The 18929-nt window shown below is 63.2% G+C and overlaps 1 protein-coding gene across 6 annotated transcripts; it reads right to left on the bottom strand.

The window, feature by feature from the left end:
• Positions 1 to 56: 56 nt before the first annotated feature.
• On the bottom strand, positions 57 to 18457 carry ARHGEF1 (Rho guanine nucleotide exchange factor 1). 6 transcript variants are annotated; one of them, XM_055146242.1, is made up of 30 exons: positions 18273 to 18457; positions 13626 to 13668; positions 13448 to 13531; positions 12669 to 12782; positions 10661 to 10759; positions 10505 to 10547; positions 10148 to 10394; positions 9571 to 9600; positions 9270 to 9369; positions 8648 to 8744; positions 8527 to 8562; positions 8112 to 8249; positions 7568 to 7673; positions 5798 to 5965; positions 5445 to 5590; positions 3536 to 3682; positions 3227 to 3309; positions 2967 to 3092; positions 2763 to 2877; positions 2548 to 2648; positions 2362 to 2439; positions 2182 to 2257; positions 1926 to 2093; positions 1661 to 1748; positions 1438 to 1524; positions 1220 to 1323; positions 1058 to 1144; positions 692 to 849; positions 507 to 610; positions 57 to 336 (listed from the first exon to the last, which is right to left on the bottom strand). In XM_055146242.1, the coding sequence occupies exons 2-29, from the start codon at positions 13653 to 13655 to the stop codon at positions 527 to 529; spliced, it is 2940 nt and encodes a 979-aa protein (XP_055002217.1). In that variant the 5' UTR covers positions 13656 to 13668; positions 18273 to 18457; the 3' UTR covers positions 57 to 336; positions 507 to 526. The 6 variants fall into 6 exon arrangements, with proteins under 6 accessions (XP_055002217.1, XP_055002214.1, XP_055002215.1 ...); XM_055146239.1 differs by lacking the exon at positions 18273 to 18457 and adding an exon at positions 17069 to 17224; XM_055146240.1 differs by lacking the exon at positions 18273 to 18457 and adding an exon at positions 17069 to 17224 and having other exon boundaries at positions 1220 to 1287.
• Between the last annotated feature and the right edge of the window lie 472 nt (positions 18458 to 18929).

The following is an 18929-nucleotide window of genomic DNA, read 5'->3' as shown; positions in this document are numbered from 1 at the left end:
AGCCACGGATTCCAGAAGCCAGCCCGCCCCCGGCCCCGCCCTCACACACACAGACCTCTCCTTGATAATATATATTAAAAATAAACCTCCGGTTCAGGGTATAAAAACAGAGCCAAGGCACTTGGGGGGGGAGGGGCGGCCCCCCAGGCAATACTGAGATGGCCAGACGATGCAGGTCCCTTTGGTGCCCCCGGGAATGAAGCCCTGAGTCCCTCTCTGGAAGGCGGGAGTGAGGCGGGGAGGCCGGGCCCCACAACCTGGGGCTGGGGTGCAGCGGGCAGTGCGGTGGGGTGCGGGGCCCTCAGGGCCTCTCCTCCGTTCCTCTTGGTGGAAAGTCTGTGGCAGGGAGAGAGACGCAGATGCAAGTGAGGTGGAGGGAGTGGGAGGGCGCAAACTGGGCCAGACGAGAAGGGGACGGGCGGACGGACGGACAGATGGACGGATGAAGGTGAGAGGCTGCTGTCCCTCCACTCTGGGGCACTCCCTCCTCTGACCCCCCAACTCACCTGCCTGGGAGAGGGGGGCCTCAAGTGCAGCCAGGCGGGGGGGCAGTGATGTCTCTGAGCTGTAATAGGACCAGTCGCAGGCGACAAAACTCCTCCTCCAGCTCCTGTGCGGGCACTGGCCTTGAGTGGCGGCGGCCGCCGAGCTGGCCCCTTCCCCAGCACCACCCCTCGCCCTCAGCCAGCACCTCAATCTGTTTGATGGTCTCCTCCAGGTCCTGGAGGTCCTCCTGCATCTCCTGGGTGCGGGTAGATGTTGGGGAGCCGCCCTCTGGGCCCCCATCCCCTTCTCGAGGAGGCCCTGCCCCGTTGTCTTCCTCTGACATGAGCCGTTTCAGGCTCAGCACTGCGGGGGGTGAGGGGTGGGCATCAGCGATGAGACAAGGGGACGGTCAGAGGTGGGGGAGGGAGTGGAAGATGGAGGAGCTTGAGGCCCTTTGAAGAGATGCAGGCTGGGGTAGGGTCCCCCACCTCCCCGGAGGAGGAGGCACAGGCTGGGGCGGGGTCCCCTGCTGCTTTTGGGGTCGCAGGCTGGCAGGAGCCAGTGGGGTTACCTTTGCGAAGCGCCTTGGCAGAGAGCTGGCCCTCAGGGCCAGGTCTGCAGAAGGGCAGGAGGGCGCTGAGGATCTTCTCCATCCGGCCTGCAGGGGAGGGGAGGGTGCTCGGGTCCTGCCAGGCCTCCTGAGGACCCCTCCCCCAGGGCCCCCCAGGCTCACCGTCAGCGGGAGGCGCCTCCCGGCCAACACTGCCGTTCTCAGCACTGCTGAGCAGGGGTTCACGGGTGCTGGGGAGGAAGTGCTGGGTGACCCCAGGGGCCGGGCTGGGCCGGGGTGGGGCAAAAAGACAGATGGATATGGGGAGGCAGGAGGTCGGAAAGGCTGTGGGCTGCCGACGGACAGAGCCCGGGTACACCCGCAGAGCTGCGCCCCCTCACCTGCTCGGGCTGGGCCGGGGTTTGGGGCGGGAGGCGGGGGCAGGGACCTTCAGGGATCCGGCGGTCTCCGTGATAAGGGCGCACCAGCTGGGGAGACAGGCCAGTCCCTGGGCAGTCACAGTTCCCAGACCCTGTGCCCTGCACCCCCACCCTGTTCCGGGGTTCCCCCTTCCACCCAGCAAGTCACCCCAGCCCAGCGGGGAACCCGGGTGCCCTCCCTCACTTCTTGCGCTCAGACACGGTCTGTGCCACCAGCTCGTAGATCTGTGCCTCCTGGTCCCAGGTGAAAATGACATAGAAGGCTTTGTGATCTGCAGGGGGCGAGAGGCGAGGGGTCACCCCGACACGGAGTCCCTCACAGAAGCGGGTTCCAGGCTGCATTTCCCTCCAACACCTGAGGCCCCTCCCTCCCTCGAGCCTGCAGCAGCCTGCAACTCTGGAGGGTGCCTCCGCCCCTGCCCCCTTCCCAAGGCTGCTGCCAGCCTCACCCGTGGCCACGTCGCGCGTCATGGCCGAGGTCAGCCGCAGCACGGGCCGCAGCATGGTCTTGCCGTCGGGCGTGGCCGTCAGCGTGCGGCTGTGCGACTTGAGCAGCAGCCGCTCGTCCTGGCGCTGCAGCAGCAGGAGGAGGTCATCCAGCAGCAGCACGTGCACCTCTGCGGGAGGAGGGGGCCGGTCAGCACTCCCCTTTCCAGGGGGCCCCTCCCGAGCTCTCATCCCCGCCCACCCCCGCCCGGTGCTCACCCACAGCCTTGTCCTTGGTCACCCGCCACGTCAGCGGGCCCTCGTGGATGAGCTTCTTCTTGGTGATGTCCAGGTTCTAGGCAAGAAGGGGTGGTTGGTGCCCTTGGAGACCGGGCAGGTGGGGACAGGCGGTGGGGATGAGACCCCAGGAAGCCAGGCAGGTCCAGCAGGGGGGGCCACCTTGAACTCGCTCAGCATGGGGTCGCTGCTCTGCCGCAGGTGGGACAAGTCCAGGCGTCGCTGATAATCCTTGAGCCGCTGGTGGAGGGAAGGGAGTGTTAAGAGGTGCCTCGGGGCGAGGCTGTGACCCGCCATCCCCACACCAGGGCATGGTGTGAGTCCCAGCTGGAGCAACCGCTGCCTCACCAGCAGGTCCTCCATGTCGCGCACGGCCTGATTGACATGGTGCAGGATTTCCCGGCAACACTCGGCGGCCCGCTCCACTTTCTCCCGTTCCTTGGGCTCCTCTGCCGGGTGAGAGTGTAGGAGATGCGGGTGAGGCCTGTGGTCCAGGATGGGCCCGGGCCCCGGCCCCGCCCACAGGCTCCGGCCCCACCCACCCCGGCCCCGGCCCCGCCCACCTGTGTTATGCCCGATGCTCTGCAGCAGCAGCGGGTACTTGGTGAGCCGCTGCATCTCCGTGGGAATCATGTCCTTCAGCTGCAGGCGGCGGCACCGCGGCCGGCTCTCCGCCTCCTGAGGGGGCAGTGGTGCTGTCCTGCTGGGGCTGCCCCAGGGGTGGGGACCAGCCGCCCCCGGCCCCCCTCCCTGGGAGGTCCCCTCACCTGCACGAAGGCACAGAACCGCGGCTCCTTGCGCTGTTTGGCTTTGAGCTGCTCTAAGGCAAATGACTGGCGGCTACAGAAGCGGGAGGAGATTTTCTGGAACCAGGAGCCCTCGGTCCCATCGAACTACAGTGAAAGGCAGGCCGAGGGGGGGTCTCAGGGGGCCCCTGGTGGGGCTGGCAGCCTAGACAGGGGGCAAGGAGGCTGAAGACGGGGTGCAGGGACCCCAGCCCCCAACTGGGCTGGGTGGGCACCCTCACCCGGGCCAGCAGCACGTCTCCGATCTCCTCGATGAGGTATTCACTTTCCTGCCTCCGCTTCATCATGCGATCAAGGAACAGGGCTGGCAGAGGGAGCGGGAGGCAGAGAGGAAGCAGGGGCGGGGGGGGGGGGGGTCTGTCAAGGCCCCTCAGACTCTTGCAGCAGCCTGGCCTGATCTGTGGGGCCTGCTGAGCCTGCCCCCACCCCCATATGATGCTTGCTGACATGACCCCCACAGTGGAAGCTCCTGCCCCGCCTCCCCGCTGGCAGAGCAGGCTGGGCTTGAGTGAGGTGGGGGGCGCACTCACAGTGCACTTCGATGAGCTCGTCCAGGCTGGGGAAGATGTTCTGCAGCTCCTCCAGGGGGAAGAAGCCGCCATCGGCCATGGGCTGGTAGAAGAGATCATGCAGCACCCGGAGCATGCGCACGTGGGCTGCCTCCGTCACCAGCAGCTCTGCGGGCCAGGGAGCAGGAGGCATGGTCTGTGAAGGGTGCCCCGGACAGGCACCAGAGGGCAGCCTCAGAGGCAGGCTGGGGGAAGGAGTGAGGGAAAAGGGGTCCTCCAGCCACCGTCTTTCCCTCGTGGCCCCGCAGCCGGCCTGGGGAGCCACAGGCCCGCGCGACCACCCAGGACCGGCCAGGCAGACTCGAGGAGTGGCCTTCAGCTGGAACTGGAGGCTCGTGGGCAATCTGGCCACACTGGCTCAACCATGGCCAGCAACGTCGTGGCTGTGTCAGGTGCAGCCAGTCAAGGGGTGCCTCAGCCCCACATTTCTGCACAAGGATTCGCTCGAGGCCCAGGCGGAGGGTTGGGGGCTCTCAAAGGGTGCACACCTGAGCTCTAGGGGCCCCGGAAGTTCCCGGAGACTAAAGGCCTGACCTTGTGTGCTGTGCATGTGTCTGGTGAAAAGACTGCTATGCGGACAGGGCGGCCACCAGCCACACTGCTTGAGTCAGGTCCGTGATAAGGAGCTGAGATGCCCATGTGCTGCTGAGTCACTCCCCACACCCCCCATCCCGCCACTGCCAGCCTGCACGCATCAACCACCAAGATGGGGCGGAAACTGCAGCTACTGTGGTTTTCCATCATTCTAGAAAGTTCTATATATTTTAGTATTTGGGCCACACCTGGAGTTACCCCTGGCTCTCTGCACTCAGGGATCACTCCTGGCAGGGCTCGGAGGACCATATGGGATGCCAGGGGTCAAACCGGGGTTGGCCAATGTGCAAGGCAAGCAGCCTTCCCGCTGTAGTGTCTCTTCGCCCCCCATTTCAGAAAGTTCTAGTGGACAGTCCTTACAGATACTAACAGAGGATCTTTGATCCCTCTTAAGGACTCACCTCCAACTCTAACTTTGTAATATAACCCCTTTCTTCTCCCTGTGAAGCTGTCTGTGAAAAAGCTTCTAAACAAACTGGCCAATGTTTTCTGCTTTGGCATCGGAGTTGGGGAGAGGGCCGTGGCTTAGTGGTGGAACCCCCAACTTGCTTGCATGGGCCCTGGGTTGGTTATGTCACGTGGGCATCGCCACAAACATACACGTTTCCCCTTGTGTCAAAAGAATTTGACTTTGTAGGAAAGAATACAGATGGGGCTAGAGAGATAGTACAGGTCACGCTTGCCTTGCATGCAGCAGACCTGGGTTTGACCCTCAGTACCCCACATGATTCCCTGAGCCCTGCCAGGAATGATCCCTGAGTGCAGAGCCAGGAGTAATCCCTGAGCACTGCTGGGTGTGCGCCCCCCCAACTGGCCCCCCACCCCCGATAAGAAAAAAAACAACAACAAAGAATCTAGTCAAAAAGGATTCCATCCGGGGTTGGAAGGATAGCACAGCAGGTAGGGCATTTGCCTTGCATGTGGCGGATCCAGGTTCGATTCCCAGCATCCCATATGGTCCCCTGAGCACCACCAGGGGTAATTCCTGAGTGCATGAGCCAGGAGTAACCCCTGTGCATCGCCAGGTGTGACCCCCCTCAAAAAAATAAAAAAATTCCATCCTTCCTGCCCAGAAATGGGCCCTCCTATCATCTCCCCCAATGGACCCTGTGGACAACCCCCACCCCACCCAGTGGCACAGTCTTTGGAGGGAGGGACTTGACACAGAAACCATTTCTAGAGTGTTCCCGGCTCATAGTGGTGGCAGGTCCACAATCCCTGACCGTAAAAGTCCCCTGCACTCGCCACCCCGCCACGGCACGGAGTGGGCACTCACCGCTGATCACCTCCTGCCGCTTCACCTGGCTCTTGGGCAGGCTGTGCAGGGTGTCTGGGGGGACCAGCTCTCGCCAGCCGGGGGGCTCTTCGGGCTCAGGGTCCTGTGCAGGCCGCCCCGGCTCCCCCTCATTCCCAGGCTCGGGGCTGTGGGACAGAGGTCTTGCTGAGGCTCAGGGCAGTGCAGGGAGGCCCCCCATGCAGACCAGACCCCATGTTTGACAAAGCAGCCCCCTGACCCCCCTGGCAAGCGCTGGGGGCGCTGTGTGACCTCGGCCCTGTCCCCAGTCCTAAGACTGTCCCAGCAGCTGCCCCGCCCTCCCCAGCTGCCTCCGTGGACGGGCAGAGACGTACGTGGCTCGTCGGGCAGGGCCAAGCGCCGCCGTGGCAGAGCTGGGGTCCATGTCCACGTCGCTCCGGGAGCGGCCCCCACCCCGGCCCTTCGCCCCGAGGCTGCCCCGGGAAGGCCGGCGGCGGTCAGTCACCCGCAGGCTCTCTGAGCGCCCCAGACGCCCCGACAGCCTGTACCCAGAGGCCAACGACAGGCAGGCAGAGGCCAGGATGGGGACAGACAGGGACAGGGACAGAGACAGACCAGGACAGGGACAGAGACGAGGACAGGGAGACCAGGACAGGGACAGACGGAGACAAACCAGGACAGGGACAGAGGGGGACAGACCAGGACAGGGACAGAGACAGACCAGGACAGGGACAGAGACAGGGACAGGGAGAGACCAGGACGGGGACAGACGAGGACAGAGACAGGGACAGACCAGGATAGGAGAGACCAGGACAGGGACAGAGATGGGGACAGACCAGGCCAGGCTCAGACAGAGACAAACCAGGACAGGACAGAGATGGAGACAGACCAGGACAGGGACAGATGGGGACAGACCAGGACAGGGACATGCAACAGAAAAGAGAAGAATCAGAGAGTGCAGTGGGATTCGGGGTGCTGGGGTGGGGGAGGGGTGGCGATGGTCAGGAGGGATACTGAAATCTGGTGGGGGAGAGGAGGGGAGCCCGGTATGGAGGCCCCTCCCTTTCCTGGGGCAAGGGCAGGGGTGGGAATATTTCAATACTTAGCTCTTGGAAGAGGAGGGGTGACACACAGGGCAGGGGAGGGGCAGGGGTGAGGTTGGGGAGGGGAAGGGGCTAGGGGAGAGAGGGGCTATGGGTAGGCAGGGCTGAGAGGGCAGGGGAGGGGCGGGGCAGGGGAGGGGCAGGGCTGGGGAGGGGGCGGGGAGGGACTAGGGGACAGGGCAGGTAGGGGTGGGAGGGGCTGGCCCTCCCTCTGCCCAGGGCCCAGGCACCCACCTCTTCCACCTTCTGGGGAGAGAAGGGCACAGGGTCAGAGGTGGACCCAGAGGGCACCCACTCACCTCCCTACACCCACCAAAGGGTCCCCCAAGCTGCAGCACGTGGACAGGCAGGGGGCAGAGCCTGCCCCCCAACTGTGAGGGGGACAGGGCCCCCAGGCAAGGAGCACAAGACAGGTAGGGGGGCTAAGGGAAGGGGCACCAGGAAGCAGGAGCCAGGCAGCAGGGGGGCAGGGGCAGGTAGGGCGAGGCTAAAGGAGAAAGGGAGAGGGATGAGAAGGTGAGGAAGTGCAGGAAGAGAAAGGAAAGAGGAAGAAGGAAGGAGGGAGGAAATGGGAAAAGGAAATGGGGCAGAGAAGGATGCAAGAGAGAAGTGGAGAGGAGGAAAGAAGAGAAAGAAAAAGGGCAGTGACGTGGGACAAGAGAGTGGAGAGGGGGAAAGACGGAGGGAAAGATAAAGGGGAAGAGGCAGAATGGAAGGAAGGAAAGGACAAAAGGAAGGAAGGCTGGAAGGAAGGAAGGAAGGAAGGAAGGAAGGAAAGAAGGAATGAAAAAGGAATGAAAAAAGGAAGGAAGGAATGAAAAAAGGAAGGAAGGAAAAAAGGAAGGAAGAAATGAAAAAAGGAAGGAAGAAAGGAAGGAAGGAAGGAAGGAGTGGAGAGGAGGAAAGGAAGAAAGGAGAAAAGAGAAAGAGAAAAGAGGAAAAACAGCGGTGGAGCGGAACCAGCGGGGACAGGCAGGCACACATGGCGGGCCCCAAGCCCCGCCACCCCCCCCCGTCCGCCCCTGCGCCCGGCCCTGGCACCTCTCTGGGTCAGCGCCCTCCTCTGTGTTCTCCAGGGGGGCGGGGGGCTCCAGGCTGGCGGGGCCTTGCAGTGACAGCTCCCCCATCTCCGGAGGGGCGTCCACACCTGTGGGAAGCACAGGGCAGGTGGGGAGGGCCGTGGAGGCGAAGCCGCACTCAGGCCTCAGTTTCCTTCACTGGAAAGGTGGGGGGCAGGCGCTGAGCACCCGAGTGGATGACAGGCAGCCTTGAAGGCAGCTGTAGGCAGCTGGCCCCAGATGTAGGAGACCATGTCCCACTGAGAGGGGGGCAGAGAGCACAGAGAGGGGTGACGACAGTGCTCTGGAGGGTGCTGGGAAAGCCAGTTCAAGGAGCTGGGCTCCTCACTAGGCTAACGGTCAGGGCGGCAAGAGAGCCCTGGAAAGGGTAAACTGAGAGAGGAGTGGTTGAGAGCACCAGACCCGGAAGGGGTGGTCTCCCCGGGACGAGGCTGGGATGGGGGGGAAATGGGCACTGGCTGCTCCGCCCGGGGGGCCCCGTGGAGCCCATGCCGGGGCGTGTGTACCTGCATCCCGGTCTGGACTGTCTCCGGGCGGCGGGAGCAGAGAGACTCCAGGGGGGTCCTGCCCAGAGCCCCCGGTATTCCGGTCCCGGGAAGGTAGCCCCAGGCCTCCCTTCCGTTCTGTGAGACCTGGCTTCTCAGCTGTAGAGGGAGGGGAGGAAGGAAAGAAGGATGGAGGGAAGGAGGGAAGGAGAAACTGAGTCCACAGCGCCAATGACAAAGCACAAGAGTCTAAGACGTTGCAATCTGGTCTTTTGCCCCATTGCCCAGGTGACCCCTGTCCCTTCCTTGGACTAGGAGTCCAGCTCCCAGGCTCCTCCCTCAGACTCGGGTTCTAGCCCCTTGCCTCCTCCCTCAGACCCAGAGGTTCGTCCCGCCTAGGAGGTTCCTTGTCCCCCTCGGTGACTTCAGGACATACCATCAGCATCAGCTCTGACGTGTCGGAAATCTGGGGCTGAAAAAAGATGGGATGGTGAGGCTGCCGGGTGGGGTGCTGGGAGGGGTGGGGGAGGGTTGGAGGGGCGGGCAGGGCACCTCACCCTGGGGTTCTCCCCGATTCCTGCGGGCTGCCTCCAGGAAGCTGCTCAGTCCCTTCTTGCTCTTGGCCGGCTCGTCTGACCGCCGGTTCCCCATCACCTGCAGGAGGCAGGGGCCGAGAGGGGTGGCTGGGCCTTCTTCAGAGCCCAGTGCAGGAGAACCGGACCCCAAAGCGCACACAGCCACTCCCCAGGTGCCAGGGGAGGGGTGGGGATGGATGGATGTGAGAACATGAGGACTCAAGAGTTTGGCTTGGGAGCCAGCAAAGCACCTTGTTTTTGCTTTCTGGGTCACACCCGGCGATGCACAGGGCTTACTCCTGGCTCTGCACTCAGGAATTACTCCTGGCAGTGCTCAGGGGACCAGTGGGATGCTGGGAATCAAACTCGGGTTGGCCGCGTGCAAGGCAAACACCCTACCTCCTGTGCTATCGCTCCAGCCCCCCCATGTTTGTTTTTGAACCACAACCAACTCGGTGCTCAGGGCTAGCCCTGGCTCTATGCTCAGGAGTCACTCTTGGCAGGCTTTGGGACCATATGGGGTACCGGGGATTGAATTCTGGTCAGTCATGTGCAAGGCAAGCGCCCTCCCCGCTGTCCTAAGGCTCCAGCCCCTGGGAAGCACCTTTTTCCGGAAGAAGTTCCTCCCCAACTTCTTGTCACAGCTCTTGGTACGCACCCCGAGGTGGCGCATGTAGACGCTGATGGCATTGACCACGGCGGCACTGGGCAAGGGAGGTGGGTGGCATGTGGCCCCTGAGTGAGCACCAGTGTGCACCCCGCAGATTCCCCCTCCCCAACTCACAACCACTTCCTGTGTGTGTGTGTGGGGGGGAGTCTTTGGGCAGGGGGAGAGGCCAACCCAGGAGGCCTCCACACCCCAGCCCCCCACCAAGAGCCTCTCCCATCCTCTCTCAGGCCATCACCTTTTCTCCTCATCCGCAGAGATAGTGTGTCTGTAAGGGGAAGACAGACAGACAGACATTGGTGGCATGTCTGCCGAGCCCCGAGGGCCCATCCAATCAGCACCAGAGTCCCAGCTGCTGTCCCTCTAGAAGCAGGGACAGGGGACCAGCGCATAGTACGGTGGGTAGGGCATTTGCCTTGCACGCAGCCTACCGGGGTTCGATCCCCAAGCACCGCCAGGCGTGATCCCTGAGTGCAGAGCTAGGAGTAACCCCTGAGCATCACCGGGTGTAATTCCCTCCCAAAAGAAACCGGGACGGGGAGAGAAGCGAGACAGGGCAATGACCGAAGAGCTAGGGGAAGCCTTGCATAGGTAGGCACCTGGGCTTCAAGGAAGGTGAGCCCTGGAGGTGGGGGATAGCGGGAGCCGACGTGGGCAGGCAAATGCAAAACCAGAAGACCTAGGGGAGTTCCAGCCACCAGGAGAACCCCCCGAATGCTCTAAAAGGCACAGAGAAGCTGAAGAGGGGAGCCCCCACACTCCAATACACACACACACACACACACACACACACACACACACACACACACACTCACTGCATCTCCTCCATGTGGGACAGCAGCCGCTCTGCTACGTGCCGCTCCCGGGCCTCGAAGGTGGCACGGTCGCGGCCCACCCAGACCTCCAGCTGGCTCAGCTCCTGCTCCCAGGGCGTCATGCCCATGAGCCGCTTGGAGCGGAAGTCGTCCAGCTGCCGCCCCACGGCCGCCTGCTGGCTCTGCACCACCTCCTGCACCGACTGCCTCTGGCTGTCCTCCGAGAGGAGGTCGGGCCGCGTGCGGTCTGCGGGGGGAAACGCGGGGCTGGAGGCCGGTGCCCGGGGGAGGGCCCCCTTCTGCAGCCCGGGTGATGCCCACCGTGTCCCACCCAGCCCTCTCCCCCCCTCTCCTTACCAAGTTCAAAGGCAACAGAGGGTGGGACCGGCACCCGCAGGACCTGCTCAGCAGAGAGAAAGGGTGAGAGGCGAGTGGGGAGGTCTGGTGGGACCCCTCTTCCCGCACCCTGCCCCGCCAGGCCAAGGGCACGGGGCCCTCGGACGTGGCTCTCACCGCGGTCTTCTCCAGGAAGCTGTGGTAGAAGTCGAGGAAGGCCTTCTTGGCCTCCTTGGGGCCGAGCGAGGCCAGCATGTCCGCGTGCAGGCAGCAGAGCTGAGAGACACGGAGCGTGACCTGCCTTCCCTGCCATCCCCGCAACCAGGCTCCCAAATGCCACCTCCTCCAGGAAATGTGCCCTGATCTCCACCGTCCCCATCCCCACCTCCCTTCCCTGAAATCAAACCTCCCCGCTCCCCACCACCCCGCCCTCACAACAACCCCACCCTGAGCACCCCAGCAAATTTCTGCTGGTTTTTGAACTCTGTGGTTCCAGCTCCTCCCTCCTAGCAATGGCAGCAGCCGCAGCTGTGCTGAGAACACATATCCGCCAGTTGAATGGCTGGGACTAGGGTTGACCCATTGTGCAGGTGAGAAAACTGAGCCTCAGGGCTGGAGCGATAGCACAGCGGGTAGGGCGTTTGCCTTGCACACGGCCGACCCGGGTTCGAATCCCAGCATCCCATATGGTCCCCCGAGCACCGCCAGGAGTAATTCCTGAGTGCAGAACCAGGAGTAACCCCTGTGCATCGCCGGGTGTGACCCAAAAAGCAAAAAAAAAAAAAAAAAAAAGAAAGAAAACTGAGCCTCAAGAAGCTTGCACAGAGAGTGAGGGAAGAAGAGCTGGGGCTGGATTCCAGACAAGCCTGTGTCCTCCATACTCCACTAGGTCAGAACCACTGAGTGCAGCTTGAGGCTGGGGGCTGGCTGGGGGGCGTGGGGAGGGTGGGTTCTGGTCCTGCTGTGTCCCGGTCCAATCTGGTGCACAACAGCAAATCTCAGTGCAGGGTGTGGGGGGGGGTCACTCAACAGCGTCTGCTGCTGCCTGCTGCCAGCCCTGCGCTGGGTGATGCTGGCACACAGTAGGGACATGACCTGCTGGGCTCCTGGAGACCCCGGTCAGGTATCAGACAGGGTGTGGGGTGCGAAGGACCTGCCCCAGCGCTGCGGCTATGTCCACCGCCCTCCGCGCCAGCCAATCAAGCTGCCCCTCTCCCCCAAAGCAAACGCCCTGAGAGGCCAAGAGGAAGCTGCCCGGGGTCTGGAGCGACAGCACAGCAGGTAGGGCGTTTGCCTTGCACGCGGCTAACGTGGGTTCCATTCCCAGCATCCCATATGGTCCCCTGAGCACTGTCAAAAGTAATTCCTGAGTGCAGAGCCAGGAGTGACCTCTGAGCATCACTGGATATGACCCAAAAAGTCAAACAGAAAAGAAAAGAAAAGAGAGCTGCTCAGGCCCTCTCAGCAGGTGAGGGGAAGGCAGCACCCGAGGACCCATCTCCAAAGGCTTGAGGTGCCCTGGGTGACACTTGTCAAATCCTGGCCCTTGCCAGATCTCGACTTCCACATCCTTAAAAGCAGATGCCTTGGTTGAGGTCTAGAAGCTTCCAGCAAGGCGTACCTCCTTGCCCGGGAGGACCAGAGGCTCCGTGCCCAGGGGAAAGGGCCCATTTTCGGTCTCGGAAGCTTTGGGGCGAGGGTCCCTCCTAGGTACGGAGGCTGTCTCCAGAGGCGGCTGGCCACCCAATCACACAATGCCCAGTTGTGCTGGGTTGGTTGGCTTCTCTCTTCCAAACTCTCCGGGTGCAGCTGCACCTCCCAGGTAAACTCTACCTGACAGGAGGGCCATTTTCCCACACCCAACCCCAAATGCCGCTCTGCACTCAGGGATCACTCCTGGCGGTGCTCGGGGGCCCAAAGAGAATGCCAGGGATAGAACCAGCGTCGCCGTGTGCAAGGCAAATACCCTGCCCCCTGTCCTATCATTCCAGCAGCGACTCTGGAAGCCCTCTGGATGTTTTTCCCAGACTCCACCGAGCTCCTCACTCATTCGCTGAAGGCTGAGGCCCACCCCCAAATCCCGCCCACACGCTGGCCCCACCCACGTGTGTTGGCCCCGCCCCACCCACAGGTAAACACGCGCACATGCACACACACTCTACACACACAGTTCCTGCGCCCTCACCAGAGGTCCTGGCTCGAACTGCAGGGCCACATGGTGCAGGAGGGCCATGAGGTGTGCCGGGCGCCGCTTCACCTCCTCCAGGTTCTGGAACTGGCTGTTGTGCTCCTCCGAGTTCTGGGGGTGGGAGTGAGAAGTAGGACTGGGCTGCGGCCTGAATCACGTGGGGAGGTGGGAGGAGCCCCGGGTGCAGTGACAGACACCGCAGGGTCACCAGGCACCGCCCCGCCGCACACCCAGTGCTGGGTGTGCCTGGGAAGGGAAGCTCAGTCAGCAGTGCCGGGGGCGGGGTGGGGGGGGCGGGGGGCCCAGCCCCCCCAAAAGATGTAGGGAGGATGGGGGTGGTGGGAGGGATACTGGGAACATTGGTGGAGGAGAATGGGCACTGGTGGAGGGATGTAAACGAAATGCAAACATGAAAGTTTGTACAGTTGTACCTCATGGTGATTCACTAATAAAAATTAAAAAAAAAAAAAAGATGTAGTGAGGAGGGTCCCAGGTTGGGTCCCTCCCTCCAGGTACTTCCAGAGGGGTCTGGGCCATGACAATATGCGGAGGGCTCAGAGATGGCGAGGAGGAAGGAGGGCAAAGGCAGACCTGGCTCTAAGGGGGGGGGGGTCACACAACAGCGCCTTGGGCTGGGGTGCTAATGAGGACAGAGGTGCCAGGGGACAGCTGGAAGGGAGGAGGAAGGGAAACAGCATCTGAGGCTGGGGCTGGATAAGGGGGGGCCGGGACCGCCCCTTTCCACCTTTCCACCCATCACCCCATCTCCCCCTCACCGTCTCCAGCTCGTTCTCGAAATCCTCATCCTCCGCCCCAATGATGCTGACGGGCACCAGGCCAGGCCGGGGAGCCCCGGGGGCCTGTGGGGAGGAGAGGCAGCTTCAGGCCCCGGGGCTCCCCTTCTCACAGGCCCCCCGCCCCCCGCCCCCTGAGCCTTCAGCTCGGTCTACTCACCACCCCTCGGGTGCAGTCCTCTGCCTCCATGGGCGCTGCCGGGCTGCGGGGAGAGGAGGGGCAGCCGTTAGGGGGGGAGGAGGCATCCAGGGCGGTTACTCACAGATTCCTGGCCCAGGTGTGAAGGTGAGTAAACAGCCTTCCCCCATGCCTGGCCTCCAGCTCAATGGGGCCTCTGTGTGCCACAAAGAGCCCTTCAGAGGCCAGTAGGGCGGGGACCCGGGGACACGGAGCCTCTGGGGGGGGGGGGGGTAGGGGGTAGGGCTGGGGAGGGGCAGGCGGAGGCCCAGAGCCCGGAGCCACCGCAGCCTGCAGTTTCCAGCCCCCGCCAGAGGAGGGCGCTGTGGGTCAGAGGGAGGAGGTGAATGGGGGGGAGTGGTCTGCACTGCCAGGTCCGAGGGAGGAGGGCAGGGTCCCGGGGAGCGCTGACTCTGGAGCCAAGTGGGGCTGGGAAGGCTAGAGAGGCGCTCACAGGGGCAGGGCTGAAAGTCTCCTCTGATCTCTTAGGGCAGGATATTGAGTCTGAACCCACCAGCCCCACTTCCGGCGACAGGAAGTCACAATGGCAAGTCCCCCCAACCCCCAAGTTTCCACCTCCGAAAACAACCCCCAGAACCCTCCTCTTTAAGAGCCCTGGGCATCCAAAGGTTCTGTCCCTCGGGGACCTAGTGTCTTTGAGGCATCTGGGATAGAGCCTCAGTTGGTCCCCCTGGTGGCCGCATCCCTCACCTGGGTCACTGGCAGAGGCTCTCCTGGCTCTCTGCCCACACTACCTCTTCTTTGTCTCCTCCTTTTCCTCCTCCTGGGGGCCAGGCTCACTCCTCCCACTGCCCTCCTGCCCTCCCCCTACCTCCCCCTAAAGCCCCTATGGCCCCTAAAGCCTCTCCCCCTTCTCTTCCCCCCTGGAGCTTGCGCTTCTCCCTGCCCCTTCCTCCCTCAGTCCGGTTAATGCCACCCAGCCGGCCACCTCAGCCCAGCCAACCCAGCCCGTGACCGTGACCAGTGTCCGCCGGGAAGGACCTGTGGAAATAGGGGTTGGGTAGACCACAGTGGGGAAAGAGGGCTCCCCGCAACCCCCAACTATTTATAACCCGTCACCCAGCCTGTTCCCCTTTTTTTTTTTTTTTGCTTTTTGGGACACACCTGGCGATGCACAGGGGTTACTCCTGGCTCTGCACTCAGGAATTACCCCTGGCGGTGCTCGGGGGACCATATGGGATGAGGGAATCGAACCCGGGTTGGCTGCATGCAAGGAAAACACCCTACCCGCTGTGCTATCACTCCAGCCCCCAGCCTGTTCCCTCTTGCACGGGGTTTTCCTGAGCACTGGAGAAGCTCCCTACTTTGTTCACCTGCCAACCTTGGGGCTCCCCCGTGCAGGCATCACTTTAGTTTGGGGTTTTGTGTTTTTTTAAGTTTTGGGGACGCATGCAACTGTGCTCAGGGCTCACTCCTGCCAGTGCTGGGGATCAAACTCTGGTCGGCCACGTGCAAGGAAGCGTCTTGTCCCTGCGCTCTCTCTGGCCCCCCGGCCATCACTATCATTCTTTTCCACAAGGGCTGTCTGCCCAGCCTCCAAGTCGGGGCCTTTAAGCTTTGAGGACTGTTCCAGGCTCGCAAAAATAACATTTCAAACCGAGGCAGCGAAGGAGTAATGATTTATTAGGAGAGCTTGAGGCCCTGCTCCGGGTGGAGGGCGGGCGGTCCCTGGACCCCTTGCCCCGGCCCAACCCCACACTACCGCTACACCCCAAGGGATGACACTGCTCCTCGAGGCCACCCCGAGGCAACCTCCAGGCTGGAAAACGTGGCCACACCAGGAAGGGTTTACATGATTGCCTAGTGCAGGGGGGAATGCTCAGGAGGCAGGGAGACCCTGAAGGACAAAGGGCAAAGGGCATGCGTGCCAAGCGCAGGCTGGGCACCAAGCAGACCCTGGCTCATCACCTCACCTCCAGGATCCCTCTCTCCATTACCATTCTTAGAAGGTGGAGTGAGGGGGCTGGAGCGATAGTCCAGCGGGTAGGGAGCTTGCCTCTCACACAGCCAACCCCAGTCTGATCCCCGGCACGCCACAGGGCCCCCTGAGCCCCACCAGGCGTGATCCCTGAACACAGAAGCAGAATTCCTGAGTACAACTGGGTGTGGCTCAAAAACAACAACAACAACAACAAAAGGAAAGCAGCAGGAATGCTGAGTGGACACTCTCGGAGCCACTCAACCTCTGCCCGGCACTTTCCCACTCCAGGTCTCCGCCCAGTCAATCCTCCCAATGACTCAACGGGTTCAGTATTACTCGGATGCTCCTGTTAGGGAGGGGGAAACTGAGGCACCCAAGGACAGTTGTCAAACCCAGGCAGAACGTGCTCCTTCAGAGAGTAGGGGCCTGACCCCAACCTTCACACTCACATGCACAGCAAAGTTCTGAAACATGGGGTCTCCTGGAGAAGGAGGGGTGGGAATAGGGGGAGGAGGGCTGAGGGATCTTCATGCCTGAGGGAGCTTGGGCTTAGCTGGTCCACTGAAGTCAGGGCATCCCTGGGAGGGGAGGGCTGGCTGATCAGGAGATGGGAAAGGGATTTGAGGGTCCCCACAAAGGCTGGGGGATTCCAGCTGACAGTGTCCGAGGGGTTTGTAGGCAACTGACAAGGTCTGGGGTTCGGCAGAGGGAGCCCATGTGCATCTAGCTGTGGAGGTCAGGCCAGGCTTACAAGGTCCTCAAAGGTAGGGTCCTAGAACAAAGTGGGCACAGGTGGGTGACGTCATGGGCATCACAGTCTGGTGCAGGGCTCCAGGTGCACAAGATATTAAGCGGGTGACCCTAGTCTCCAAGCACAAGGTTGTTCTTTTTTTTTTTCGGTTTTGGGGTCACACCCAGCAGTGTTCAGGGCTTATTCCTGGCTCAGGGATCACTTCTTGGCCATACTCAGAAAATCGTCTGTGGGGGCCCAGATCCAATCCAGGTTACCTGCTGTACTACTGCTCTGGCCCCACCTCTGGGAGCTTTCAAGTATGGAAAATACTGAGGAATCATGGTGAGTCTCGGAATGTTCTAGGTCGCCGATTCCACTTGACACATAGTAGACCACACGGGATCATGTTTCCATAGGGAAACAGGTCGGTCTATGGGGGTCCCGCGAGAATTAAGAAGGGACCTGAATTCCCCAGGGGCGTGTGGCGATCCCGGGATCCGTCATCTAGAGGTCCTCGGATTCGAGGGTACGCTACTAATCGACCGCGAGCCCCTGTCTACACGTGGCCATGGTGGGGCTGGCAGGCACCTGGGGGAGGGGGGGTGTCTGCAGGACCCAGCAGTCTACATGGAACGTGGCGGGACTCCCCCAGCTCCCATTCCTACGGGGACGTGGCTGGGTGCACAGCCAGGGATGCTGAGGCGGACGTGGAGCCAGGGCCTGTCGCCCGCCGCGGGCCGCGTCCCTCACCTGCTCCCGGTCGGAGGAGACGCCACCGCAGCCGCCAGAACCGAAGCCTCCGCGCGCCGGCTTCCCACCCCGCCACCCAGCCTCCGACTCCGAGTCGGCAGAGCCGCCCCAGATTCCACCATGAAGCCCGGCTCCACTCCTTCTGCTAGCCGCTCTAGCCCGCCGGCTCCCGGGCTCGAGCCCGGGCGACTCGACTGCTCCCGCCGGCCCCCCGAGCGTTCCCCGGCGCCACGCTGGCCACACAGGGCCGCTCTGGCCTGTCTTGGAGGGCTGGCGTTTCCGTATCTCTACTGCTCCAGGGCCCCGCCCTCTGCCCCCGCCCCCCAGCAGGGGCAGTGCAGTGCCCACCGCCGCGGGCCCGTCGGGGGTCTGCTAGACTCCGGGGACCTCCCGGGCCCTCGTCCCCATCCTGCCTCCTTCAACCGGAGATCAGCTGAACCTGCAACGGTCGCTCGTGCACCAATTCCCCCCAGCAACACCCCCCCCCCGAGCAGCCCCCTCCCACTGTTTCCACTGGAACTGGAAAGCAAAGACCGTGGGGTCGGGCATCCCTGCCCGCTGACGGGCAGTGTAAACTGGGAAAGGCAAATACTTCTGGCCGGGCCTCAGTCTTCCCATCTGGACAATGGGGGACCTCCAACTCCAACTCAGCCCTACTCCTATTGGGGCATCATGAATGGCCCACAAGAAGAGCTGTCCAAAAGGTGTTTCCGAGCCCCTCTGCAGCGCTTCCCCGCTTCATGGCGGCCTGGGCTTGGTAGCTGTCATTCCCCTTCCCCACCCCCATTCCGTTTAGGTGGCCATAAAGAAAAGGGTGGGGCACGCGCTGAGCGGGAAGCACCTGCGAGTGCGGAGTGGGTTTGGGGGTGGGGGGTTGTCTCACGATGTGTGCACCGGGGCCACGCCGGTTGGGTTTGCTCCCCGGCCTCAGTCTTCCCACCTGTGCAGTGGGAGCGCCCCTCAGTGCTGGGCGGGGCGGTGAGGACCGGCCTTTGCCTCGCACCCCTCGCCCGCGGCAGTTCTGCGCTCTCCTCCCTGCGTCCCCGGTCAGATGGGAACACTGAGGCCTGGGAGCGGCGGCCGCGGGCCGGCGGGGCGCGGAGGAGGCCCCTGCAGTGCCCGCGGCGCCCCGGCGCCCTCCCCGCCCCGCCCCGCGGCCCCGGGCGCCCGAGGGGCGGGAGGCCGGGCGGGGCCAGGGCCGTACCTGGTGTCCGCGCGGGGAGGTGACCGGCGGGGCGCCCGAGGTCGGGCTCGGCGATCCCGGCCCTGGGTCCCGGCTCCCGCTTCCTGGCTCCGGCGGGGCAGGAAGTCGGGGCGCTTTTCCGGAGGCCCCCGCCCGCCGCCCCTCCCCGCTTCCTGCCGGCACCCCGCGCCCGCCCGGCACCTCCGCTTCCTTCCCCTTCTCGCCGGCCCGGGCCCCGCCTTCCCGCCCCGCCCGACCCCTCCCGGCTTTGTCCGCGCGTCCGTCGGTCCGTCCGCCGGGCGGCCGCGCGGGGGCGGTCTGCCGGCTCGTGGCCCCCGGCCGCCCCGGGGGTGACCGCTGTCTGGGCTCGAGGTTCCGCCCCGACCCCCTCCCCGGCCCGCCCTAGCGCGCCACAGGTGCCTTTGCTCGGTCGCTGTCCGCTCCCCCCTCCCCTGACACTCTGGGTCCCCGGCCGGCCGCGCCCCCTCTTGCCCCATCCCAGCCCCTTCTTTCCTCTCTGTCCCCTGCTCCCTCTGTGTCGTGCTTTCTCTGACTCCCTGTGTCACTCCCCCTGTCTCGTCCCACTGAGAAACTGTTATCACCCCTGGGACTCCCACCCCCAGCCCCAGGTCAGGGCCACAGACTCCAAGTCCTAGAGCACAGGTATATGGCCCCGGT

The sequence above is a fragment of the Sorex araneus genome, chromosome 8, assembly GCF_027595985.1.
Source record: "Sorex araneus isolate mSorAra2 chromosome 8, mSorAra2.pri, whole genome shotgun sequence".
Classification (NCBI taxonomy): Eukaryota; Metazoa; Chordata; class Mammalia; order Eulipotyphla; family Soricidae; genus Sorex; species Sorex araneus.
This window is presented reverse-complemented; position numbering and strand designations above follow the sequence as displayed.

What these genes read in the sequence shown, in the direction of transcription:
- ARHGEF1 (XM_055146239.1), bottom strand. Translation starts at nt 17,190, where the DNA reads ATGGTGGAATCTGGGGCGGCTCTGCCGACTCGGAGTCGGAGGCTGGGT. An exon ending in CTCTGTTGCCTTTGAACTTG is followed by an intron (nt 10,395 to 10,504) that starts GTAAGGAGAGGG and finishes TTCCCCCCGCAG; the next exon opens with ACCGCACGCGGCCCGACCTC. An exon ending in CCCCGGCCCAGCCCGAGCAG is followed by an intron (nt 1,324 to 1,437) that starts GTGAGGGGGCGC and finishes ACCCCGGCCCAG; the next exon opens with CCCGGCCCCTGGGGTCACCC.